Genomic DNA, 27,163 nt, shown 5'->3' on the forward strand with positions numbered 1-27,163 from the left:
AAAGGCCAAGAATACCCGTATCTCTGATGGGCCCGGGTCATACCCAACCCAAACCCAGTGGTCCCATAAGCCTATAAATACAGGCTATAGAACACTGTAAAAGGGATCTTTTTGCAACTAAGATACAGTGACTCTGTCGAAATACAGAGAAAAACTCCATTATAAAAGGTTTTTCAAGCTCTAATACTACAGACTCGTGGACTAAGGCTAGTTAACGCCCCAACCACGTAAAAACCCCGTGTTAATCTTCTACTTTCATTACAATTACCCTTAAATAATATTTATTAATATAGTTACTGAAAACCTCGGTAAACACCCAATATTCCACAATTTCCACACTTGATTGTTCGAACATGCTTGGAAAATTCTCCTGTTGATGGAATTCTTTTTTTCTTAGGACGTCCTCGTTTTACTTTGAATTTTGGAGCTTTCATGCTATCTTCTTTAATTTCATCTGGGACACTCCAATCAGCTTTATCTGGAAGAGGATTAATTGATCCTGCATATGTCTCTTTCAAAACAGATTTTTTATACCAATTTGAGCAAAATTTGTACTTGTCCAAGTACTTGCTTTCAATTGTTGCAATAGCATGTGCACATGGAATTCCCTCTAGTTGAAATTCATTACATGTGCACATATGTTGTTCCAAGTCGACAACCAACACTCGATCACCATATGTCACACTAGATTTCATTGCATCAATTGCATCTACCTGTGAAACAATACAATTATTAAGCAATAAATTTAAAAGCCGAACAAAAAGAAAATAAACGTAACTTTAATAACATACCTTCATTCGAAATGCCACATCAAGTTTGATCTCCATTTCATCATTTGCCCATTTTGTCACTTCAATAAATTGGGTGATTGCTGCTTCTTTTCTTGTTGAAAACCATCTTTGAAGCATCTCTCTTATAGCTTCTATTAACGACGTTATAGGCAATTCTCTCGCATGCACAATTGCTGCATTTATAGATTCGGCAATGTTACTTGTAAGAATGTTATACCTTTTCGTTGGAAAGAATGGCTAAGCCCATTTTTCTGGTTTTGCTTCCAAAAGATAACTGGTCATTTCAGGGCTAATTTTCTGTAATTCAGCCATGACAGAATAATATTCTTGAGCTGAGTACACTCTTGAAGCAGTTTCAAATATGGCATGCACATGTAATCCCCTAAACTTAGTCCTTAGATTTTGCTTCAAATGATAAAGACAAACTCCATGATATACACCAGGATACACTTGTTCAATTGCATTTTTGATACTTTTATGCCTGTCAGATACTATGCACAAATTTTCTCGATCTCCTATTGCTTCTTTTAGTCTTGTAAAGAACCATATCCATGCATTGTCATTTTCTGAATCCCCAATTCCAAAGGCGAGCAGAAAAATTTGATTGTTTCCATCTTTAACACAAGCTGCATATAGTGTACCTCCACATTTCGTCTTTAAAAATGTTCCATCTACCACTATAACTGGTCTACAGTGTTTCCATCCATCCAATGAAGCACCAAAAGCAATAAACATGTATTTAAACCTGTAAAATTTAAAGAAAAAAACAACCAATTCCTATAAATGTAAGGTATGGATTGTGAACAGTAAAGCCCTGAATATAGGAATGCAAATCATAAATATTATTCATACCTTTTTTCTTCATCTTTACATACTCTTGTGATAGTTCCTGGGTTGGCCAACTTTAGCATATACAAATATGAAGGTAACAATGCATAACTTTCCTCATTTGACCCTCTAACATCATCAACTGCAAGTTCTTTTGCTCTCCATGCTTTATTGTACGTTACACCTACCCCATGTTCATCTCTCATGTCTCGTATTATTTGCCTTGGTCGATAGGTTGATCCTGGGTCACGAAACTTCTCTTTGAAGTAACTACTGATGACTTTTACACTTGCTTATCTATTTTCAAAATTTCTGTGATTTAAGGAGCATGTGTGGTGTTTATGGTACTTGATAACTCGAAAGTAGTCTGATACTTTTGAACTTCTTGCACGTATATACCAGCAACAATTGTCATCTATGCGTTTTGCCCAAAATGCTTCTGAACATGATTTTTCAATTCTATACTGAAAGTGTTTCTTGATGGCGATTTTCGCAAGTGTATATTTTAGATCAGTCTTATTGTAATGCCCCGGATTCCCTATTATGGTTAATGGCTAGATTAGTAGGCCGGGAGGGCCATAACTGTTTAATTATGCCATTAAATGTGTTTATGCATGTTTATGAGGATTATATTATAATATGATGTTAAATGCATGTATGTGAGTCCACATTTGTTTACAGGGGTGTTTTGGTAATTTGGCCCGTTGAGGGTATAATTGAATACTTGTTTGCATGTCAATGATATATTGTGAGACCACACTATAATGTGGATTTGTTCGAGCTATTCGGCATGAGACGATCTTTAAATATTAAAGTAGCGGTTTAGTCATAACGGGATTAAGTACGAGGCTCGGGGTGAGTCTTGGGATGTTTTAACGATTAGAACGTTGCCGGGAGTTAAAGGGTAACGGGGTATGAATTATTGGTGTTTGAGAATATTGAGATTAGCGGGAGTTGGAGAGTGTTAATTATGATTAACGAAATAGGTGAAAGATGACGATTTTACCCTTGGGGAGACTTTAGAAGCTTTAAATGACCTAGGGGCATTAAGGTCATTTTGCTTGGGTTATATATGTTTCAAGTGGCTGTAGAAGGTTATAGAACAAAAACAGAGCAGCTTCTTCTCCTTCCCGTACATCATTTCCTCTCTATCTTTCCTTGAGGATTTTGGTCCCAAATTGAGGTGGCAAGCTAGGAAATCAAAGCTTGGAGGTTGTAGACTTAATTCATCTACTAAGGAGGATAAAAACTAGTTGGAGGTAAGGAATTTTCCATGAACTTCATGTGTTACTCTGTTTTCCTTTTAGTTTTCAGCTTATGGTTTTTGATGTAGAAAGTTGGAATCAAGGGGAGTTTTTGTGTATGTTTGATTGGGTTTTGGTGAGGAGGTGATGTAGATGAGGTTTAGGGGTTGAATTGGATGTTTTGGTAAGGTTTGGGATGTGTTTGGAAGGTTGGTTTCAAGAGGAATCGCAAGGAGGGAGTTTCAGTGCAGCTGCTGGTCTGAAGCTGGCGCCCCAGCGCTAGTCCTAGCGCCCCAGCGCTATTCAGGGCAGAGAGCAGCCCTCTCTGTCTCTGGGGCAGCGCCCCAGCGCTGGTGGGTGGCGCCTAGGTGCTAGGTCAGTTTCAGGATGTGTTGTTTTTGGGGCTCGGGATGGTTTCTAAGGCTCGGGGGTTGGTTCCTTTGGCCCTTTTGAGTAGTTTGAGAGTTCCGAGAGTGGGGGATTGGTCTGGGGAGTGTGGTTTAGATTGTGAACCATTCATTGATTTACTTTAATAATGGTTTCTAATTGGTTATGATTAGGTAACCGCTAAGGAATCTAAAGGTTGATCGTTCTCAAGGGTCATTCAGATAATAATTCTCACTCGAACCAGAGGTAAGAAAACGGTGTATGAATACAGTTGCACCCTGTGTAGGTATATGACATGCATGGTTTGATATTGAGCATGTTGGTTGATATATGTGGACGTGGATTGCATATTAAATGCTAGTGAACACTAATTACCGGTTTAAGACACTGACTAGTCAGGGACCGACTCTAAAGTCGAGAATCATGCATTGAATGGCTCTATGGCATTAATGCTAGACCGACCCTAGGGTCAAAGAACTTTTAAGCGCTTGCCTGGTCTATGACCAGATGAATATAGCCAAGGTATATGACCCCGGTGACCGTTTGTCACATGGCTAAGGGACGTTGTCCATAGTTTCGACTCTAGAGTCGTGAGGAAGGTTATGTTGGTGACTAATCACCATACACCTGTCCTGATCAACCTATGAGAGAATCACTTATCGATTAAGCCCTGGTGACCCTATCGTCACATGGCTAGAGGGAGCGATGCTCATTATTGTGACTTTTGGCTAATGTCACCTATTTGTTTGGACTGATAGTCCTGAATGGTTATTATGACCGTTGTTGATATTATGTCATGTCTTGTTGTGTTTTCTTGCTGGGCCTTGACTCATGGGTGCTATGTGGTGCAGGTAAAGGAAAGGAGAAGCTTAACCAGCCCTGAGTGGAGAGCTTGGGCGACGTTGTGTACATACAGGGCCGCTTGACCGCCACGGTCAAGGAGTTCTTAGAGGGACTAGGGGTTTACCCTATTTTTGCCGCTTAGGCCGACGGGGATTGTAAATTTAAAACTGTAGCGACTCTTTTGTAATACGAACCACTTGTAAACATTTTGAAAGGCTCATGAGCAGTTTATTTACTTAATGAAATGTACCATTTCCTTTCTATTGTTTTTTTCACCTTAACTTGATAATAGTACCTAGATCACGTTTTTAACCAAAGGACTCGGGTAGCGAGTCAAATTTCCGGTTCACCGTTCACCGTAACTGTTCTGGGGTAACCAAGGCGTTACACTTATTCTTGAAAACATAATTGACTCTTATGTCTTCAATCTCCATATTCGGCAATACATGCAGAGGTGATTGAGCTTCTTGCCCGTGTTCTGTAATTTTGTTGGATTCTTGTGTTGAGGCGCTCTTCATCTTGCTAGTGCTTGCAATAATTGTATTGGGGTCTGTGAGAGTCAAACTGTGATTTGTTGAATTGCTTGCTAAAGCAGATGGAATGCTAGCTTCTCTTGGCAAAGAAAGGGTTTGGTTTCTCTGTTCTACTTCAACAATGAGAGGGCATTTTTTCAACTCTTCCATAGTCTTGTTCAAGTTTAGATAAACTTGTAAATTCTCATCACTTTCTATCTTCATTCCTTTGTTTGTATCCATATTTGCATCAAAAATCAAGTTTGTTGAAATCAAACTTTCATTCAATCTAAGCTCTTTGTATATCTTGTTTACCAATTCCACGTACTTAATATCCTTTTCCACCATCAATATTTTCACTTCATGATCAACATATTTGTTGTTTGCATTCCATATTCCGATAAAAACTACAAATAATATTATCTTGTCCATTTCCTGCAATAAAAAATAACACAACCATGAGAGCTTATTCCTTTATCTTGGATAGAAATTAAAAAAAAAATCAATTCAATATACTTTTTGCATTAACTCCACTCAACTTAAGGCAAACACAATTTTTGCAAAATTAAGTGTCAATAATATTTGTGACTCAATAAGAAGAATCAAAGTAATGCAAAAGATGTGTATCGTGAAGATGAAGATAATAATGTTATTTTACAACAAAATTTAAACCTCAAACATTCAATGGCTAAAAAATTTAAACTAATACTTTCATAATTTACAACATTGGTCTTAAAATTAGGATGCAATCTGCTGAACAACAAAGACATATTTTGAGGATGCTGGAGAAATCTTTGGCAAGAGAAATGGATCTCGAAAAGAAAAAGACAGAATTAAGACAAGTTGAAGAAGTGCTAAATCAAAGGCTGGTCTCCTTAGAACAAGAAGTATATTGCATGGGAGATGAAACAGAAAATGTTTGGGAAAGATTGTTTGAGGTGGATAATATGGCTGTGGTTTCAGTGGGAATTTCAAAAGAGTTGTTGGGTCAATTGCAGACACTCCAGCTAAATTTGAAAAGTTAAGCTACTTGGCTAAGATCAAAGCTTGAAGGTTCCAAGGAAGAACTGAAGGCTAAAGAAAATTCTTTGAGCAAGCTGGAAAGCAGCAATGCAAAATTTAATGACTTGCTTGTAGCATAGACAAACGAACTAAAATCCAAATTGAGAGATGCTGAAGATAAAATAATTCTTGCCAATTCAAAAGCCTTTACTTTGGGTGAAAAGGTCAGATTGCTTGATAAAGAGCTTAAAGAATCTGAGTTTCTGTTGCTGAATGCAAAGTATTCTGCAGATGGTAGCTAGGAAGAGCTTAATGCTCTATGTTGCATAATCAATGAAATGGAAAATGTTATTGCAGATTCTGAAGTGAGGATATGTAAAGCAAAAAGTAGGGCTGAAAATGCTGAAACCAAGTGTCCAATATGGAGATTAATGAAGAGCTGGGCCTTCTTAAGAGTGGTGCTGGTGCCTCTGACAAGGTTGATTCCCTTGAGAGGCAGTTAAGAGAGTTTGATCTTCAGCTACAATGTGCAATCACATATGCCAAAGCTAGTCAAGAGAACCAAAACCTTCTGTATTCTACAATAGCTGAGCAGTGAGGGTAGAGAAGCCAGACAAAGGAGTTTTCATTGGAGGAGTGGGAGATTCTACCACTGGAGCATTACTGTGAGAAGTGTCGGAAGGCATTGAAGAATCAAGAAAGTAAAAGAAACAAGGGAAAGTTGAAGAAGAGGATCGATGTTTTTGGCTGATAGCATTTAAAGAATAGAAAGTGTTTGATAAAAGCTCTGATGAAGTAATGGATTGAGCTACTGAGCTTTGTATTTATAGTGTTTCATTAATACACCAAAACAATATTTTAACAGCTGTATCCAAACCCAGTTGTTCATTTAGGTAAACAGTTACATAAAAACAAACTCTAAATTAATTTAACAGAACCTTAGTATAATATCTAACACAATCATGCCAAACAACGAAAGCTTTCATTGAGTTCAAGCTACAGACCTTCAACTTTAATGTCAAGATAAAATCTAATTCCTTGTTCAAGCGGACGGCAGGTGGTTGTTTACTTAGATCAAGACCTGGTCTGTCAAGTACAAACCTACAGAAAATATAAAATCAATTAAACCAACAATTTTGGACAAAAAGGTACAAGAATAATGATCCCAGGCTAGCACAGTTGTCAAACATCAGAGCAGTTTAAGAATTTATTCCAGTATATTTAATTCCAAATCAAAGAGCCAAATGTACCATTAAAATAAAAACATATAAATCCAAAAATCATATAAACAAAGATCAACAAACATAGTGGCCAACACTTAGATATACCATAAATTTATAGTTTACATAGAGGCATTTTATCAAACTCCTAGCACTATAAATTTATGAAAATGAAGAAAAACTCTCCATGATAATGATAATGATCCCAGTGGTAGTTTTTTTGCAATAACATATTCACAATTTTTTTGAGTAATTTTAACAAACACTTAGAAGGCATTTTAAATTATGTATAATATGGAATATTCAATTTCATATAACTTCAGTAAATTTTTATATACACATGAATGTTCATTTATATGTATGATTGCAACAAACACATACACTTCAAAAAATTAAAAAAATAATAAAAATTGAGGAGGGAGGAAGAGAGAAATTTAGTCTCAAAAGAAAGAAGAACTCACCAAACAGATAATAGGGGTGGCTGTGGCAGAGGAACAGAAGTGGAAAATCGATGAACAACAGTGCAGTGGAGATGGTGGAACAGTAGTGTAGTGGAGATGGTGGTGGAAAATCGATGGGAGAGGGAGAAATCGATGGTGGTGGAGAAATCGGTGGAAAATCGATGGTGGTGGAGTTGAGAAGGGAGGAAGAGCTAATTATGTGTATTTGAGTAAGAGTAGTACAGGAAATATAACTATAAAACTGGGTATAAGTTAACTAAATATTCTTGCTGTGTATATTTAGTTAATGATCTCTAAAAAGGGGTAAATATGAAGTTATCCCGAATCTAAATGTAACAAAACGAACACATACTCGTTATGCAGCAAATTTTCCTTTTGCTTTGCTTTTAACACCCTAGTATTTCTTCCTATCTACTCATTAATCCCTATAAAACCGCCTAATATAAACCCTACTATTTTTTCTCTCACATTCCTCCCAAACTAGTCATTCTCTAGTCGCTACTAGAAGAAACCGTTTTATTATAATCTTTTGCTCTTTCTTTCTTTTTCAAAATATCAAAACCGAAAAAAATATCCAAAACTAAAATGGCTGCGGCTGCACCACCACCTCCTCCGGCGCCGGCACCGACGCCTCCCTCAACCGTTCCACAAGGCTCCACCCCAATGGGCTTCCCGATCTTCGCCCGTATCCGCCTAGCTCAACCCACTGACGTTCCCCATATCCACAAACTGATCCACCAGATGGCCGTGTTCGAGCGCCTGACTCACCTCTTCTCCGCCACTGAAGCCTCTCTCTCCTCTACTCTCTTCACCTCTCCACCATTTCAGTCCTTCACCATCTTCATCCTCGAGGTCTCGTCACAGCCCTTCCTCGAGGACCTACTTCACCATAACAATCCTCTCTATCAGCCCAAAGTCCAGGTCGTCAATCTAGATCTCCCGATCGATGATCCAGAAAGGGAGACCTTTAGATCGACCGGTTCAAGTTCCGATGTCATCGCTGGATTCGTTCTGTTCTTCCCGAACTACTCATCGTTCCTGGGGAAGCCAGGGTTTTACGTGGAGGACCTGTTCGTGAGGGAGTGTTACAGGAGGAAAGGATTTGGAAGGATGTTGCTGAGCGCAGTGGCGAAGCAGGCGGTTGAGATGGGTTACGGAAGAGTGGAGTGGGTGGTGCTCGATTGGAACGTGAATGCGATTAAGTTCTACGAGGAAATGGGAGCTAAGATTTTGCAGGAATGGAGGATTTGCAGGCTCACTGGTGATGCCCTCCGAGCTTATGGTAATGCTCGTTAGGGTTTTACCTTACTTTTGTGCTTGTGTTTTCTCTGGTTCTTTGGTGAAATGGAAATTGCTCTTAGGGCTAGAAATTGGAGATAGTAATGCCATGAATCTTAGGGCTTCTTCATGATTTCTGTTAATAGTTTGTACCCTTTCAACTTTTGAAGCTACAATAACAGAGATATAAACTCTTTCCAATTCACTGGTTTTGTTCTGTTGATCCCTTTTCATGTATTGGTCTGCTTCTATGGATTTTGTCTTTGGGCTCTGAATTGTGATCATAATAATTTAGGAATACCCTAACATGCGAAGAGTAGGTGGTTTCAAGAAAATAATATACTTAGATGGAGACCTACTTATTTTTTTGCCAGAGTTTTTTCTTGTATGGTTTCGTGTAAGAAGGCACAATTTCAAGTGAAGTTTTCTTTGATAAGAAATAAAATTGTAATAATTGGACACAAAACTTACAAAGTGGCATGCATTTTCAATAATTTGGCTCATGAAAAAGGAGATTATATACCTTGCGTGAGTGTGTACATTTTGTTTCTAATGTGACTCATTAAAGAAAAAACGTCATACTAACTTAGGACAACTTCAAATGGGATTTCTCCTCTATTATTAAAAGGAAAATAAGTTCGTGAGAAGATCCCTTTGCAGCCTAAGGGCTTGGCTTTAAAAGTCTATTTAATGAAAATTCCCTCTCCAACCTAGCTGCAATTTTATCTTAAGTTATGCACTGTGCATCTTCAACAAAAGGCAGCACTTCATTTTTATAATTTTATTTAAATACATTTATATCCTTTATATATATTATATGTTTTAATTATTGATTTTTATATTTTATTTTTAGATTTATATTATGCTAATAAATTAAATAAATAAAATATACATAAATAAATAACAAAAATAAAAAACCAATATCTTATCAAATTTAAAATACGAAATGAAATTAAACAACAACAATTTATTATTTATAAAATAAAACAACAATAACAACAAAATAGTTCAAAAACATCATTTAATACTATCGAAGTAGATCCTCTAATATAATTAAAATGATGACTCATACTACTAGAAGTATGTTGAGATGATTGGTCTTGTTGAGATCTTCTCTACAAAATCTTGATCGGTTCATTTTAAACAATGCTCATGTAGGATTATCTCACTAATTAAATTTAAATCTTTGCCTTTTTTTTTTTTTTGCTAGATATGGAGCTATATCTATTTTTTTTTTCTCATTTTCGACTCCTAGTGTTTGAATATGATAATTTTGTTGCCTATCTGTACTGCCTTTTTTGAGAATTTCAATAACTTGTTGTTCTTCCTTGATACAGTCAACAATAATTGAAGTTTGCTCTTCATTTTTCCTCTTTCCTTTTGCTCTCTTTACTCCAATTGGTCGTTGAGTAGAACAACCACCAACATTCTCATCATTTATATTAAGAGAAAATTATGATAGTCCATGAGATGCTGATGTTAGAGACTCTGTAGTGGTAGATTTTGATTGCAATGACACAAAGTTATTACTTTGTCTTTAAACGTATGATGTCGCATTGTTATGATCATCTCCAAAATTTTCAATATCTTTAAGGACAGGGCAGATATGATCGAATTTAAACCTTTCTTTTGTAGTTCTTATCTAATGCTAATAACACCTTAGCTAGAGTTAGCTACAAATACAAAATAGAAGGAAAATTAATGTTATACATTTAATAAATATAAGATAAAAACAACAAAGAATTAATATATACTTACAATATTTTGTTGGGATGCACCGCTTGGGTTTTGATATTCAATTTGTCGAACACATCCCCTCAATCGACCAACTGTAGCTAGATTAAGCAACATACGACATTGCAAAGACTTTTTTTTTGGTTGAAGAGATATGTTTGTATGAAGTACTTCTATGTTTTCAAGCCATTTTTCTAACACAAATGGTTGAAGAGATATGTTTGAGAGAGTTTTTCTATGGTATTTATAGAAGGAAAAAACTGTATTCAATGGTTAGATAGAGAAAAAATCCATCCAATGGTTATGATATAATCAGAGAGAATCCATCCGATGATGATTTAATGACATTGAGGCGATTAATGTAGAAGAAGAAGCATTAATCACCATGAATGCAAACAACAACATCTGCATGGTTCGCTATCTCAATCAACCAAACAACGAGGCAGTCCATGGAGGGTTAGTCCTTAGTCATAGAACTATCAACTGTGATCGTGAAAGTGCTGATCTTAATCTGTAAAACAATTACTTCTCAGAGGACCCACGTTATAATGACGTAATGCTTCGTCGTCGATTTAGAATGTCTCGAATTTTATTTCGTAGTATTGCTAATGTTGTGACAAGTCATGACAACTATTTTGTGCATAGAAGGGATGACATGGACAAACATAGGTTGTGTAGTCTTCAAAAAATCATTGTCGTGTTTTGAATGTTAGCATACGGCGTCCCAGCAGATGGTGCCAATGAGTACATAAAAATAGGAGAGTCTACAATTATTGAAAGTTTGAAGAGATTCTGTCATGTAACTGTGGAGGTTTTTGCTGAGCAATATCTAAGATCACCTAACTCTAATGACATTTCTAGGCTACTCCATGTTGGTAAACAACGTGGTTTTCCAAGAATTTTTGGTAGATTGCATGCACTGGAAGTAGAAAAATTGTCCAACAGCTTGGGCAGGACAATATGCTGGTCGAAGTGGGTACCCAACTATTACTCTTGAAGTTGTAGCTGATTATGACCTTTGGATATGGCATGCACATTTTTGTTTACCAGGTTCCAATAATGACATTAATGTGTTGGAGGCATCCTATCCCTTTTCCAATCTTGCTTCAGGTATTGCTCTTCCTGCTCATCATGTTATTCGAGGAAAAGAATATAACACGGGTTATTATTTAGCTGATGGTATATACCCGAAATGGTCTACTCTTGTACAAACTATCCATGTTCCACGAGGAACTAAAAAGAAATATTTCGCAATGAAACAAGAATCATCTCAAAAAGATGTAGAACGTGCATTTGGAGTTCTTCAATCGTGTTATGCAATTGTTGTTGGATCATCACGTTTTTGGAACAATATGTGTTACATGATATAATGAATGCATGAATTATTATGCACAATATGATAATTGAAGATGAACGTGATATTAATGCACCAATCAATGAATAGATGGAAGCGCCAGTACCAAATATTGAAGTGGTAGATGGGAATAACAAATTTGAATAATTTCTTAATCGATACAACAGATTAAAGATAAAGAAGCTCACTTTCCACTTCGAGATGCACTAATTGATCATTTGTGGGAGAAATATACTAATTTACAAAATTGGTGTAAATTATTATTGTACTTTTCGTCTTTCTTAATTTAGATGTAATGTTTAAGTTTTTTTTTTAAATGTAATGTTTAATTTTCATAATGTAGCAATTTAAGTTAGTCTATTAATATTTTTTCTTACTTGTTATAAAATTATTATTACTTAATTATATATACTAATGTTAATGTATAAAATTAATATTTATCAATTAATTAAATTATTTGTTGATTATTAAACAGAATAAAACAAGATTTTTTTTGTTTTGAAGTAGGGATTGGAGATGAACTAGTAATTTAAAGTGAAAAGTGTGAAAAAATAAAAATAAAGTTTATTTAAAATGAAGTTATGGTTGTAGATGGCCAATAGACTTTGTTGAATAATGACACCAAGGGTTATAATGGCTGATGAGATTTTAGTCATCTTAACAAGACTTTAAGAACATGTTTGGAAACAACAGTATAATTACTAAGTCATGTGATTACTAGGACAGTAATTACATATATGGGTAATTACACTATATTTTAAAATACAATGTGTATTTGGATATCAAGTAGTAATTACTTATAAATTTATATTATCATATTTGGTAAAACGGTTAGTAATTATATAGAAAAATAATATTACGTAATAAATACTGTTTAAAATTGATAGTAAGTAGTAATTTCACAGTGTAATTACACTCAATTCTATGGAGCTATGAGAATTGGAGAGTGTAATTGAGCCCCTCAATTACTTCTAATTACATAATCAATGTGTAATTATATCATTCGACAAACACACCAAATTGAGTAATTACTCTGAATTACATCCAATTCCAATTGACTTTCCAAACACAACTTAAGAAAAAAAAAATTATTTCTTACTTCTATGCGTACTTTTCCTCATCCACTTGACGGTCACTTTCATTAAATTATTGATCGATATATAATACAAAAGCTGATTGAGGGTGGGTTTTTATTTACGATTTACATGCAATTCTTAAATGGAAAATGTCAATGGTGGGCTTTTGTTGGTGATTATCCCTGTCAAAGTTGAGGGAAGGAATAGGGAAAAAAAAAATAACGCTAAGGGATGCTTTCAATTTTCACTTCCGCTGATATTTGCCTAAACAGAATTGCAAAATCAAGTGTTTGAAACCGATTTAATTAGGTAGACAATAGGTATGTGTACTTTTCGAGTGGACTTGTTTTGTAAATATTTGAGACTTGGGACATTTGCTAATTAGTTTATCCTCTTGACAGTTTACTGTGGATGCCAAAAATCCACCAAGGAAAAAAAAATCTAATCCCTACCCAGAACACATGGTTGAGGGTCACTTAGCCATATTATCGGGCTCGTTCCAATAGGTCTCATGAGACCACGCTCTGGCCAAAACTCTCAAAGCCCCATAAGTCACCGCCTTTCTGAGGACTAAATCACCTTACGCCCAAGTGCCACCATGTTGCACCTCCGTGAGCCTTGCGTACTGAAGCCTCGGCCAGGAGGGCCTTGCATGTCTAGGAGCTTCGGCCACCAGGGCCTCGCGTGCCTAGGAGCTTTGGCCAGCAGGGCCTCTCGTGCCTGGGAGCTTCGGCCAGCAGGGCCTCGCGTGCCTGGGAGCTTCAGCCAACAGAGCCTCACGTGCCCAGGAGCTTCGCCCAGCAGGGCCTCGCGTGCCCAGGAGCTTCAGCCAGCAAGGCCTCACGTGCCTGGGAGCTTCGGCCAGCATGACCTCGTGCGCCTGCCTCGTGCGCCCGCGCATCAGGGCCTCACACTCGCGCACACCAGGGACCACGCACGCCACTCGACACCACCAGGGGCACCCGCGCATTATGGCCTCACGCACCCATGTGCTAGGGCCTCGCACTTACATGGTCCCGCGGCCCCCCAAGGTGCCTCGCACCATCATGGCCTCGTGGACCCATATGCTAGGGCCTCACACCACAATGGTCCCGCGACCCCCCAAAGTGCCTCGCACCATCATTGGCCTCGCGCACCCATGTGCTAGGGCCTCACACCACCATGGTCCCGCGACCCCCCAAAGTGCCTCGCACCATCATGGCCTCGCACACCCATGTGCTAGGGCCTCACACCACAATGGTTCCGTGGCCCCCCAAGGTGCCTCGCACACCCATGTGTTAGGGCCTCACACCACCATGGTCTCGCAGCCCCCCAAAGTGCCTCACACCATCATGGCCTCGTGCACCCATATGCTAGGGCCTCACACCACCATGGTCCCGCGGCCCCCCAAGGTGCCTCGCACCAACATAACCATCAGATACAAAGTACCCATACATGTACGGGTGCAGGACGTACGACCACGAGGAGGACAGAAGCATGACCTTGACATCTGTATCATGCAGGTAGTGGAGGTACAGATTTGTACAAAGAGTGGAAGCACTATGTGCATGCCTCTGACCACGTACCAGGCCGACACCATGAGCTTCTGCTCCACCACGACCTGTGCCACTACCCAAAAAATGTACCTATGTACAGTCTTGTCCCCTGGGACCACAATGTATGAGGTGCCATTAGAGCTCCAATATAAATAGATCATTACCCCTCCAAAATAGGGGTTGGAAAATTCATTGTATGCAGAGGCTATTAAGCGATATACATTTTTTACTCCATTGTTGATCTGTGTTTATCCTTCCATAAGTTCATTCTAAGTTCTTATCTAAACATCGCCACACTTACCTTTGAGTTTTCCGATCTAATTTCGTTGACGAGATTTCACCGTCAACATTTACCATATTGGATTATGTTGATAAGATTACAAAGAATAGGATTGTGTCTACAAATTAATTAAATCCTTAAATCCGGTAGTCAGTTGAAATAGATTTTATTACATGTTGATTTGTGAATATCTTCAATTTGCCAAGCTAGTTAGATTTCCCATATTATGTGTCCTATTTCATTGAAACATGAACTATTTTTTAAGACAATTGTAACTCTAGTGAACTTAATACATGGTAGTTATTCATTGAAACATAATATAACATGCTTGGTTATCTATATTTTAATATGTAATTGCTTTTGAGTGTTGAATATACTTTGTATATATGTGTGTATTTATCACATGAAGGTTGAGCAATCTTGACTATGGAGAGATGAGTGGTTTTGATTCTGTGTATGGGTTGGGCAATCTCAAAGAATAATCTAACATGTGCGAGGCCGTAGGTCATGACTCGTGCATATGGAACATGCGCAAGGACGCACTATGGTGAAGGATGGACTAGGGAATGGACTCTTATAATATCTGAATTTGCGTTTTAGTTTCACTTAAAATGGGTAAAGTGATTTCTGAGTGTTTTTAGAGTGGCAGGCCAATTAATGGTGCTAGGGTTTGTACTACTTTTGTAATGAGGGTCAAGAAAAGCAAATCAAGTCATTGCAACTTCTATTCTAGAAGAGTTAGAGTTCATATACCGTAACACAATCCACAGGCATAAACATACATTTTTTTATGCGTAGATAACAGAAATTCTTGGTTTTAACGGTTTATTTTGTTAATTTTGAAATAATATTCCAAATATTTAATCGAATATACGTTTAAAACCAAATAAAAATAAATATTTATTAATTATATTAATAGAAATTCAAATATTATAAAATATCATTAGATATTTATTAATTATATTAATATAAATTCAAATGTTATAAAATATAATAATTATAATAATATATAATACAAGAATAAATATTTGATAATTATATCAATATTGTTGTCCCCAAATATTTATATTTAATGACGTGGCAATTGGATAGATATGTGTCAATTGATAACACACTTTTATCATATTTATATTTAATGACGTGGCAATTGGATAGATACGTGTCGGTTGATAACACACTTTTATCAATGTGTTGACTAAGGAAATGAGAAAGGTTGAGACCAGAAATGTGTCATGCATGACCAGGGATGAAACATGGCCGACCAGAGGTATGCTTGCCTTAGCCGACCAGAGTGTTTCATGCTTAATTCTGTGCCCATGCTGACTAGATGTTTGGCATTGTGTTAGCTGACCAGTTTTCTCAGAAGTTGTCATCTAGGTAACTCTTCGATAAGGCCTCAGTAACAGCTTCAACCTGAATCATTCGTAACTGCCGCGAGAATATCTAAAACATCCCGGAATAATAGTTATATTGATGTAATTTGTTTATTATTCATTAATTAAAGTTGTTGAAACAATCAAGGACCCAGTCAAAGCGAGATATTTCTGATGTACAATCCGTGAGCCTATAAATAAATGGCTTATGGCATTATTGGGGAGATCTGATTCTTCTGAAAGTATTTTTACTGAGAGTTTAGAAAGAGAAATATTGTATCTTTTCACTTGCACTTAAGAAACTCAGTTGACTCAGCCTCATCTAATCTCAAGTGTAGGCCAAATATATTATAACTGTAAGTGGATTAGGCTGTTACCAACGAATTGGGGCTGAACCACTATAAATTTGCTTGTGTCATTTATCTTTTATTCAAGGTTTATCATAGTTTTTTGCGTCTACTCGCAGTTGGCCAAAATCGTGGTCAACAAATATAAATTCAAATGTTATAAAATATTATTATTATTATAATAATAATTTATAACATATAATATATAATCTTAATTTTAAGAAAAAAAATGCTAGAATAAATATTTAGTAATTATATTAATATAAATTTAAATATTATAAAATATTGTTATAATAAATAATATTTAATACAAAACTAGATATTTAATAATTATATTAATATAAATTTGCATGTTATAAAATATTATCATTACAATGATATATAATACATAATAAATACATTATATATAAGTGACGTGTGTGTACAAATAGTATGACTGTGTGACTAAATAAGAAATTAAAATAACATTTATCTTTTATAAAAAATAAAGAAGTTTCTTCTCCAATCACTAAGATGTGATTTGAATAATATCATGAATGTTTTTTTACCTTAAATATGATAGTTTGTGATCTAAAAAGTTATCGTATTATTTTTTATAAAAAATTATAAACAATATTATGGTATAATTTTTATTTTAATATTTTTATGTCATTATTTTATATATAATATGGTTTATTTATTTAAAGTTTATATGACAATTGTTGTCTGTATTTTCACCCAAGGATACGTGATCACCCGAATAGGACATGTGCTTCTTTTGATGAGGCCACACCCCTGAGGATAAGTCCTCGGGAGGTCGAATCTATAATCGGAGATCATTCTCCTCGAATAGAGGGAGGACGTTGACATCTCTCCAAGGCCATGTCCCGAGAGCTATGGACGTCTTCCCAAGGTTATGTCCCGAGGGTGCTTGGCAGTCCACAGGTTTCCTTACTATCAGTTATATTCTAGGTCGAGGACCTAGTCCTCGGGATCTAAAGGATAAGCCAGGTGTCAGCCAATGCGGGTTAGCAGCCTCAGAGGAAGACCTGCCAACCTTTTTGAGCGATTCGCCTACAGTGTTGTCGATGGTACTACTCGACAATTCGCACTCCCACTATGCCATCTGACACGGAAATACGTACAACATGCCCTGACAGCACCAGGGGCATGTTCACCACAAAGTGGGTACCTTTTTGCAGTGGGCCCCGTGGATCTCGCTTGGGCTGTTGTCTTTATTCAATGCATCCCAATGCATTAAATTTGTGTTAATCCCCCAATAACGGAAATAATGTATATTAATGAAAAATATTTAGTATTAATTACCCCATCCTCTATAAATAGAGCTAGGAGTCTCCTTGTAAAGGGTGGGGATTTTTAGAGAGAAAAACTACCTTGTACTCAGAGCAACCTAAACACTGCCTGATAATACTCCATTGAAGCTTTCCCTCACAAGCTTCCAAAAATTTTAATACTAGAGACTCGCGGACTAGGGTTCTTTTATAACCTGAATCACGTAAAAATTCTTGTGTTATATTCACTTATTTCTTAAATATCTCTTCTTAAGGTTGATGTAATGTCCCAAATTCCCTAATGTGGTTTAATGCCTGTAATAGGGGGCCAGGAGGGCCATAATTGATTTACTATGCAATTATGTGATTAAATGCATGATTATGTGGATTATATGATGATAATTGCATGCATGTGGGCCTACTTCTTAATAGAAGGGCATTTTCATAATTTAGCATGTTAAGGGCATATCTGTATATTTATGTGCATGTTGGTGATTTATGGGTGAGACCACATTATACTGTGCACATGTTTGAGCTATTCGACATGAGACGATCTTAGGTAGCAAGATTAGCAGTTTGGTCATAACGGGGTTTAATTGCAAGGCTCGGGGGTGAGCCTGGGGTAATTTGATGTTTAGTACATTACCGGGAATGAGTAAGTAATGGGATATGAATTAATTACTATTTGAGAATATTGGGAGTAACGGGAATTGGAGGACATTAATTATAATTAACAGGATAGACGATAAATGACTGTTTTGCCCTTGGGTGGCTACTAAGGAACTAAATGACCTTAGGGGAATTTCAGTCTTTTGAACACTAGATATGTTTAAAAATTAGAGGGTTGTAGAAGCTTAAGGCAAAAACAGAGCAACTTGTTCCTCTCCCTCTCTCTCTCTCGAGATCATCTCTCCCCCTTCTTCTCGGTTTGGAGTCTTGAAGCTAAGTGGAAATTGGAGCTTGAGGGTTAAGGTTTGGAGGCTTAGGATCATATTCAGCAATTGAAAGAGGTCTAATTTGTAACAGGGGTAAGAATTCTAAGCCTTAGTATATGGTTTTACTCTGTTTTTATATTGCTTGAAGGCTTGAGAGTTGTGATTTTAGAAGTATTTATTTGGTGTGGTTTTTAGTGTTTTAAAGCTTGGGTTTTATGATTTAATTGATGGATATGTTGTGGTAATGTTTGGTTGAGATTATGGGATTGAATTTGTGAAGGTTTTGGATGGTTTGAATTAAGAGAAAGGCAGAGGAGCTGGGTTCGCAGGGTCAAGTCGCGACCAAGTTCATGCAAGTTGTGACTTGAACCCATTCCAGAGCCTCCCCTAGGCTCTGTCTAGCAGACGCGCTACGACCCACTAGGTCAAGTCGTGGCCTGCCCCTAGCATCCCAGACAAAGGGGTTTCTGTCTTGGGGACGCGCCGCGGCCCTTAGGGGCAGGTCCTGACCCGCCCCTCCCTTATGTGCCAGGATGGGTTTTCAAGGGTTTTAAGCGCGGGTTTTCATTTTCCTAAGGCTCGGGATTGAATCTACTAACTATTTTAGTTTGATTCGAGGTCCCAGAAGTGAGGTTTTAGATCACGAACCTTTTATTACCTATTTTATTAATGGAATTTCATATTTTGTTATGACTAGGTGATCGCTAAGGGACTTAAGGACCGGTCGTTCTCAATGGTCGTTCTTTTATTATTTCACGCTTGAACCAGAGTTAAGAAATCTGTACCCAGTATGTGACATGCATGGTTATTGATGAAGCATGTTGAGTGCTCTATATATCGACATTGATTGCATTGTAAATGCATAGCAGCTTTGCTTACTTGTGAATGGCACTGACTTATTAGTCAGGGAACGACGTTGGTGTTTAGTATTGACCGCGAAGCTGTGACTTATCAGTCAAAATCAGTGGTAGTATTGAGCACTGGTCGTATGTTGCTGGCTTAAGAGTCAAGAGTGACATTAATGTGTTTAACACAGGCTAAAATGATTAAATCTAATCAACATGAGCATTAAATGCTTGACCGACCCCAAGGTCAAAGAAAACTAAAGCTCTTGTCTAGTCTAAAGGCTAGTTACGTAGAGCGAGGGCCAAAAAGCTCCGGTGAATGAAACGCCACATGTCTTAGGAAGAAGATCCTTAGAGATAGACTTATTAGTCATCTATTTAGAAAGTGATTTATTAGTCATCTATTCAAAGAGTGACTTATTAGACATCTATCCAGAGATAGACTTATTAGTCATCTATTCAGAGAGTGACTCATTAGTCACCTACCCAGGGTGTGAATCATTAGTCACCTATTTGATTAGGGCTGCAAGCCCCATAATGATTACATGATCATTTATTAATATTACATACATGCAGTAATAAGTTTTCTTACTGAGCCTTGGCTCATGGGTGCTATGTGGTGCAGGTAAAGGGAAAGAAAAGCTCCCAACCTTGATTGGAGAGCTTAGGTGGTGATGTGTACATATGCGATCGTTTGACCACCACGACCAAGGTGTTTCTTAGGGGAACTAGGGATTAACCCTATTTTTGTCGCTTAGTTCAGCGGGTTGTAACTTTTATACTATAATGACTATTTTGGATTGTTGTAAACACTTTTATGTGCCCATGTACAGTTTAATGTTTAAAATAAAATATATCCATTCTTTTTTATCGAGATTTTCACCCTGGCCTATTAATGACACCTAGATGCATGTTTATAACCTAATGACTCATTTAGTGAGTTACACACTATTTAAAGTCCACAGCAACGATCTTGGAGTAACCAAGGTGTTACAACTTGGTATCAAAGTGTGCCAAGGTTTAGGGTTCCTGTAGACTGGCTGGGCATGTACATTCACCACCGAAGACAAGCTCGAATCATGGTTTGGTAACTATTTATGTGGTTATGTGTTTAACTGCTCAACTAGAATATAAATGCTTTACTTGCCTACTTGAGATATATTATTAAGGCTGGGCCTTGACTGCTGCATGATAAGTAAGAACATGCTTATTAGTACTGATATTGCCAGAACATGCTTATTTGCATTGTTAATTGTCAATCGTCAATTGCTAAATGTTATGATAATGAATCAATATGTTTATCTGTATGATTGTCAAAAATGGATGAATATCTGCTTGATCTTGGACCGTGAGGCGACATGAGGTTTAGTTATCACTGCCCATCTGGGCGTATTGATTGTTTTAGCACAGTATAAGTTGATAATATGCTTCCAAGGCAGATATATTCATCAGCTGACTAGGAAGATCAAGGCCAGAATGATGGATAGGGTCAAGAGAATGACCAAAGTTAGATTCCTCAGTTAGCTCCTGATAACTGGCAGCAGTTGTTTGCTGATTTGCAAGTTAGAGTTATGAGGCAGGAAGAAGAAATTCACCTCTTGAGACAACAACAGGTTTTTGTATGGAACGTTTTACCAGAGGCACCACCTGTAACAGTGCCAACAGTTGAGCAGTTGCCAAAGGCTGAAAGTAAATGGGAACCTCTTTATGAAAGGTTCAGGAAATAGCACCCTCCAGTTTTTTAGGGTAGTGCAGATACATCTAAGGCAGAGCAGTAAATGAGCATGGTTACGACCATCCTTGACTTTATGAGGGTGTCTAGTAATGAAAGAGTGGCTTGTGCCACATACATGTTTCAGGAGGATGCCCAAATTTGGTGGGAAGTGATATCCCAAACTAGAAATGTCAATGCCCTGAGTTGGGAAGAGTTTCAGACTCTGTTTAATGAAAAGTATTATAATGATGCCATTAAGGCTGCAAAGGCTGAAGAGTTCAGCAAGTTACTTCAGGGAAACACATCAGTAACTGAATATGCTCTAAAATTTGATAGAATGGCAAAGTTTTCCATGGAGCTAGTGCCCACTGATGGGACCAGAAGGGAGAGGTTTCTCCAGAGGCTACAACCTAGAATAGCCTGGGATGTTCATATCACCACTGTGACTGGAGTTACTACTTATGTACAGGTGGTTGAGAAGGCGCTCACAGCTGAGAGCGCAAAGAACAAGATCTGGCATGACAATGCAGCTAGGAGAGAGTTGAGGAGGACAAGGCCTCCATTTGTAGGTTCAGGTAGGGGCGGAGGACAAGGCTCCTGATGCCTTCCCAGCTCCAGGTCCTAATAGGCAACCATGTTGTATTTCAATGGGCCGTCAAGGTGGCAGTGAGACCTGGAGGACTTCTCCAGAATGCCCTAGGTGCAAGAGGCGCCATATGGGAGAGTGTAGGGCATAAACTTGATTTTTATGTGGGGCAGTGGGACATTTCAAGAAAGATTGCCCGAAAGCAAGAAAGGAAGAACCCAGAAAGGCAGACAACTCGACCCCAGCTCGAGTGTTTGCATTGACTCAGGCAAAAGTTGAGGCTTCACCCTCAGTAGTTACAAGTAAGCTTTTTAGTGCCGGAACCCCTTATATTGTTTTGATTGATTCTAGTGATACACATTCTTTTGTTGCTAGAGGAATTATTGATGGACTGTGTAGACCATGTGATAATTATGTTGTTGGGTTCGGGGCCTTATTACCCACTGGAGAGCTAGTAGTATCCAAGAGATGGGTCAGATCACTGCCAATGATAGTAGATAACCGAGAGTTGTCAGTTGATTTGATAGAGTTGGTTATGACTGACTTTGACATGATTCTGGGTATGGATTGGTTAGTGAAGTATGGGGCAACCATAGATTGCAGAAGGAAGATGGTGACATTCAAACCTGAAGGTGGAGATCTTTTTGTATTTGTTGGCACTATTCATGGACCTCGTATACCTATGATATCTATTATGAGGACTAGAGATCTATTGCACTGAGGTTGCATAGGATTCTTAGCCAGTGTGGTTGATACCACTCAGGTCACGCCAGTCGGACCAGAGAAGACTAGACTAGTCTGTGAGTTTCTAGATGTGTTTTCAGAAGATTTACCAGGGTTGCCACCACAAAGAGAGATTTAATTTGTGATAGAACTAGCACCAGGGATGGAGCCAGTGTCTAGAGCACCTTACATAATGGCCCCAACAGAGTTACAAGAACTAAAGGTACAGCTGCAGGAGCTGTTAGACTTAGGTTTTATCAGACCTAGTTTCTCACCGTGGGGTGCACCAGTTCTGTTAGTGAAGAAGAAAGATGGTTATCTGAGGATGTGTATTGATTACAGAGAACTGAATAAGTTAACAATTAAGAACAAGTATCCTCTGCCAAGGATAGATGATCTGTTGCAAGGTAAAAGTGTATTTTCAAAGATAGACCTTCGATCTGGTTATCATCAGTTAAGGGTCAAGGAGAGAGATATACCGAAGACTGCTTTTCGCACTAGATATGAGCATTATGAGTTCTTAGTCATGTCCTTTGGATTGACTAATCCCCCAGTTGCTTTTATGGATTTGATGAACATAGTGTTCAAGGATTATTTGGACTAGTTTGTGATCGTCTTCAACGATGATATTCTAGTTTATTCTTAGTCAGAGTCAGAACATGAGCAAGATCTGAGGTTGGTTCTACAGAGACTGAGGGAAGACATATTGTTTACAAAATTCAAGAAGTGTGAATTTTGGTTATCTCAGGTAATTTTCCTTGGGAACATTGTCAGTAAGGATGGGATTAAAGTAGACCCAGCTAAGATTGAAGTGGTTAGAGATTGGCCAAGGCCAAAGAATGCTTCAGAAGTTAGAAGTTTCCTTGGAATGTTAGGTTATTATTGATGTTTTGTAGAAAGGTTCTCAAAGATTGCCACTTCATTGACTGAACTGACACACAAGAATAAGATATTTGTGTTGTCAGACAGGTGTGAGAACATCTTCCAGGAATTGAAGTAGAGGTTGATTACAACTTCAGTTCTGAATCTTCCTACAGATCAGCAGAAGTTTATGATATACTGTGATGCCTCACATCAGGGTTTAGGTTGTATTTTGATGCAGTTAGGGAAGGTGATTGCTTATGCCTCACGTCAGCTGAAGGAGTATGAACAGAGATATCCCACTCATGATTTAGAGTTGGTGGCTGTGGTCTTTGCATTAAAGGTATGGAGACATTATCTTTATGGGGAGAAGTGTAAGATTTATACCAACCACGAGAGCCTAAAGCACTTCTTCACACAGAAAGACCTGAACATGAGACAAAGGCATTGGCTGGAGTTAGTAAAAGATTATGATTGTGAAATTTTGTATCATTTAGGAAAGGCCAACGTGGTAGCAGATGATTTAAGCTGGAAGGGTCCAGGACAGATTTTCAGTGCGAGGTTAATATCCAAAGAATTAGCAGAGGATATGACCTGAGCTGGCATAGAGTTGTTGGTGGGCCAGTTGGCCAACATTATGCTACAGTCTATGCTGTTGGAGAGAATAAAGGAAGGTCAGTTGGGTGATCCACAACTGATCAAGATTAGGGATGATGTTTTAGCACTACTACAAAAAATATGCTTTTACGATACTTTTTTATGGCACTCATCTAGATGCAAGTCCTAAAAACATCTCATGGACTTTTTAGGACACTCATTAAGAGTACTTAAAGAATTTCTTTTAGGACTCGCAACGCGAGCTCTAAAATTTAGTGTGTCCTAAAATTTTGAATTTATTTTTTTAACAAAATTTCTTGGACTTTTTAGGACACTCATTTAGAGTCCTTAAATAATCTCTTTTAGGACACTCAAAGCGAGCCCTAAAAACTTATGTGTGTCCTAAAACATTGATTTTTTTTAACAAAAGTTCATGGACTTTTTAGGACACTCATTGAAAGTCCTTAAAGAATTTTTTTTACAACACGCAAAGCAAACCCTAAAAACTTATGTGTGTCCTAAAAATTAAGGGCACTCAAAGTGAGTCCTAAAATCTGTCAACTAATTTTTCAGATTCAGGGGCTAGGATTCAATTAATTTCTCTTTTCTTCTCAGCCACTAAATTTCTATTTTTTATTTTTATTTTTGTAAATGCTTATTTGTGAGATTAAGTGTATTAAAAATGTCTAATAAGAAGTATTATTATTATGAGTAATGATATGTGCACTTAAAATATGCACCCAAACATTACACACACTGACGTGTCACTGCTTTTAAAAACAGTAGGTCTCAGTTTTAATAAATGTGATTGGCTAGATTAAACTGCCACATCACTGTGTGTAATGTTTGTGTGTATATTTTGGGTGCACATATCATTACTCTACTATTATTATTATTATTATTATTTCAACCATAAAACCCTCATCCACACGTTTCTCTTTCACTTTACATACTCTACCATCTTTTTTCTCTCATAAAACCAGCCGCCCCACACCCTTCTTCTTCCCATGGTCTCTCACCTGTTCTCCTTCTCTTCCAATCGATAATGGCTAAGGCTAATGGATCATTGACAACTGAATGCAGGTGGCACTATTGGTGTTTTTGGTTTGGATTGTGATTAGTTTTGTGTAAGCATTTTTAGTTATAAAAGCCAAACTATTCATTTTAGACCTAGATTTTGCTCTTGTTCGTTTTCGGACATTTAGTCCAGATTCATTTTTTGCTTGGTAGACTTAATAAAAAAAAAATTATATCAGTTTTTTTGGAAATAATTATTAGACATAGGAAACACATATAGTTTAGAGTTTGATTGCAAGGTGCCATTGTTGTATTTGAATAAACAAAAAGTTTAATAAAATTTTAGAAATTCTGCTTAATTCTCTAACCGCACATGTCAATTTTGTTCTTGGTTAAGTGGTAAAAATTATGTAAACATTTATATCAACTACTTAGTCTTGGCATTAAATGTGAATTGCAAGTAGCCATTGAACATTTTCATGAATAACAATTAAACTCATAATTTGATATAGGGCCTGCCGACTTGCTTGATTGTTCAGTTGCGCTATATAATTATTTGCTGTTTTTTGTTATTGTACGAGATGATAGGCTGGATTGATTATTAATGATTTTAATTTATGTGCTTAATATATATCTGAATTTTTTTAAATGTTTCAAAATATCTTGGATTAATCTAGCATAATATATTGTGAGATGCAATGCTGAAAAGGAAATTTTGGGTACTAAAGTGTTCTGTATTGATAGTGTGGAGTATAAGCCTCAACTTATCCATTATAAAATTTAATAGTAGCATTGATAACTAAAACCAATATATCATATTATAAAAACACGTATTTGAATATGAGCAATTATATTAAACTTAGTTAAACTTGGAATGTGTTATCTAGTTAAAAGTTTATTTCTTTGGCTAGGAAGATTGGAAAATAGTAAGATATGATGGGGGAGGGAAAATTGACACTTGTTTTCTGAATTTTTCTAGATTTAGCACTAAAAAACATAAATTTGTTTTTAAAAAACAATGCAGTGTGTTTGGCCTCATTTTCTAAAAACAAGTTCTAACCTTCGGCCACTCGAGTAGCAGCTCCCCAGTCAACAGGCTTTGTGGAGACGGCTTTTGCACCTACAAAATCTCTGTGGCGATAGGCTTCATTGGGGGCTCCGAGCTTCTTGGCAACACGTCAGTGTGAGTAGCTTTTCTCAATTATTCAACTAATTTCCAGCTTTGTTTCACTTTGGTTAAAGTAATAGAAAATTTTGGCAAATAGTATTACCAGTAATCTGTCTATTATAAAACCCTGCTTAGGGTCATGAGAGAAGTGTTCCTAACATGTAATTAAAGTCTCTTGAGTATTATGCTTCAAGAAACTTCTTTGTAAATGCAAATCTTGTAATTTTTATGAAGAACATGTTGCAGGTGCTTTTGGTTGTGAGATAATGACTTTTTTGTTTGTTACTGCTACTATGCATGTACTCTGTACCTTTTCGAACTTTGTTCAAAAATTCAGATTGTAATATTTGAATCCTATATAATCTAATGATGTCCAAGTGTTGGTCTAGCCCTACGCATCCCACAGCTAAGGATGTTCTGAATATTTTTGTTGTAGTCTTACATGGATTCAGAAAGCAGAGGGATAATGGCAATATATGCCACTGTGCAGCTAAGGAGGAGAACTTTCGAGATAATATTTATTGCAATTCGATGCTTGTAAAATTAGAACAATTTTATTGTAAGATCCATCAATAGAGTATCATATTGAAATATTTAGATTGTTATTAGGACTTAGAGGTGGTTTGAGGTTTTTTATGTATTTATTATTTATTTTTATTGATAATGTTGAAGGATGTTATAAGTTAGCTTGCAATATATGTTAATGAGAAATTAAAATTTCTTTTGATTTTTTTTGTTGTTGTGATTTTGTAGTATTTTCTTTTGAAATTTTAGAAATTCAACATATATAATACATTTTGGACACTCAATGCTATATATATTTTTAATAAAAATGAAAAGTGTAGATGTATTTTTTTAAAAAAAAAAATTAACTTTTAAGGGCACGTGAAAAGAGCTCTAAAATCTTTATTTAAATACACTCAACGGGATCTTTTAGGACACGCAATGCGAGTCCTAAAAATATTCTTTTAGGGCACACGAAGAGAGCCCTAAAAACTTACTTAAAGGCACTCAACGAGATCTTTTACGAGTCCTAAAAATATTATTTTAGGGCTCGCAAACTTACTTAAAGGCACTCAATGAGATCTTTTAGGACTCACAATGCAAGTCCTAAAAAATCTCAGTTTTTAAGGCTCTCAAATAGAGGACTCGCGCCTTGTGAGTCCTAAAAATCCTTTTTT

General features: G+C 37.0%; 6 protein-coding genes and 1 long non-coding RNA gene across 8 annotated transcripts; 4 read left to right on the plus strand and 3 right to left on the minus strand.

Moving 5' to 3' along the window:
* Positions 1-293: 293 nt before the first annotated feature.
* On the minus strand, positions 294-2,155 carry LOC133796220 (uncharacterized). Its single transcript, XM_062233696.1, has 3 exons — positions 1,644-2,155; positions 792-1,536; positions 294-713 (listed from the first exon to the last, which is right to left on the minus strand). Exons 2-3 carry the CDS (start codon positions 906-908, stop codon positions 294-296), a joined length of 537 nt encoding a protein of 178 aa, XP_062089680.1. The 5' UTR covers positions 909-1,536; positions 1,644-2,155.
* LOC133796221 (protein FAR1-RELATED SEQUENCE 3-like) lies at positions 1,029-1,825 on the minus strand. The gene is made up of 2 exons (XM_062233698.1): positions 1,644-1,825; positions 1,029-1,536 (listed from the first exon to the last, which is right to left on the minus strand). Exons 1-2 carry the CDS (start codon positions 1,823-1,825, stop codon positions 1,029-1,031), a joined length of 690 nt encoding a protein of 229 aa, XP_062089682.1.
* A 2,149-nt stretch (positions 2,156-4,304) lies between the features above and the next one.
* On the minus strand, positions 4,305-7,774 carry LOC133798608 (uncharacterized). The gene is made up of 3 exons (XM_062237003.1): positions 7,289-7,774; positions 6,612-6,708; positions 4,305-5,040 (listed from the first exon to the last, which is right to left on the minus strand). The coding sequence occupies exon 3, from the start codon at positions 5,035-5,037 to the stop codon at positions 4,447-4,449; it is 591 nt and encodes a 196-aa protein (XP_062092987.1). The 5' UTR covers positions 5,038-5,040; positions 6,612-6,708; positions 7,289-7,774; the 3' UTR covers positions 4,305-4,446.
* Positions 5,349-6,205, plus strand: LOC133796222 (WPP domain-interacting tail-anchored protein 1-like). The gene is made up of 3 exons (XM_062233699.1): positions 5,349-5,625; positions 5,812-5,901; positions 6,021-6,205. The coding sequence occupies exons 1-3, from the start codon at positions 5,349-5,351 to the stop codon at positions 6,203-6,205; spliced, it is 552 nt and encodes a 183-aa protein (XP_062089683.1).
* On the plus strand, positions 7,761-8,771 carry LOC133798606 (GCN5-related N-acetyltransferase 8-like). Its single transcript, XM_062237002.1, has one exon. It carries the CDS (start codon positions 7,874-7,876, stop codon positions 8,582-8,584), a length of 711 nt encoding a protein of 236 aa, XP_062092986.1. The 5' UTR covers positions 7,761-7,873; the 3' UTR covers positions 8,585-8,771.
* A 2,235-nt stretch (positions 8,772-11,006) lies between these two features.
* On the plus strand, positions 11,007-11,670 carry LOC133796223 (uncharacterized). Its single transcript, XM_062233700.1, has 2 exons — positions 11,007-11,175; positions 11,351-11,670. Exons 1-2 carry the CDS (start codon positions 11,007-11,009, stop codon positions 11,668-11,670), a joined length of 489 nt encoding a protein of 162 aa, XP_062089684.1.
* Positions 11,671-24,741: 13,071 nt separating this feature from the next.
* Positions 24,742-26,709, plus strand: LOC133798609 (uncharacterized). 2 transcript variants are annotated; one of them, XR_009875965.1, is made up of 3 exons: positions 24,742-24,880; positions 25,839-25,997; positions 26,419-26,709. It is a non-coding gene; the product is annotated as an uncharacterized LOC133798609 (long non-coding RNA). The 2 variants fall into 2 exon arrangements; XR_009875964.1 differs by having other exon boundaries at positions 24,744-24,924.
* The last annotated feature ends 454 nt before the right edge of the window (positions 26,710-27,163 follow it).

Source organism: Humulus lupulus, chromosome 8 (assembly GCF_963169125.1).
Source record: "Humulus lupulus chromosome 8, drHumLupu1.1, whole genome shotgun sequence".
In the NCBI taxonomy this organism is placed as follows: domain Eukaryota; kingdom Viridiplantae; phylum Streptophyta; class Magnoliopsida; order Rosales; family Cannabaceae; genus Humulus; species Humulus lupulus.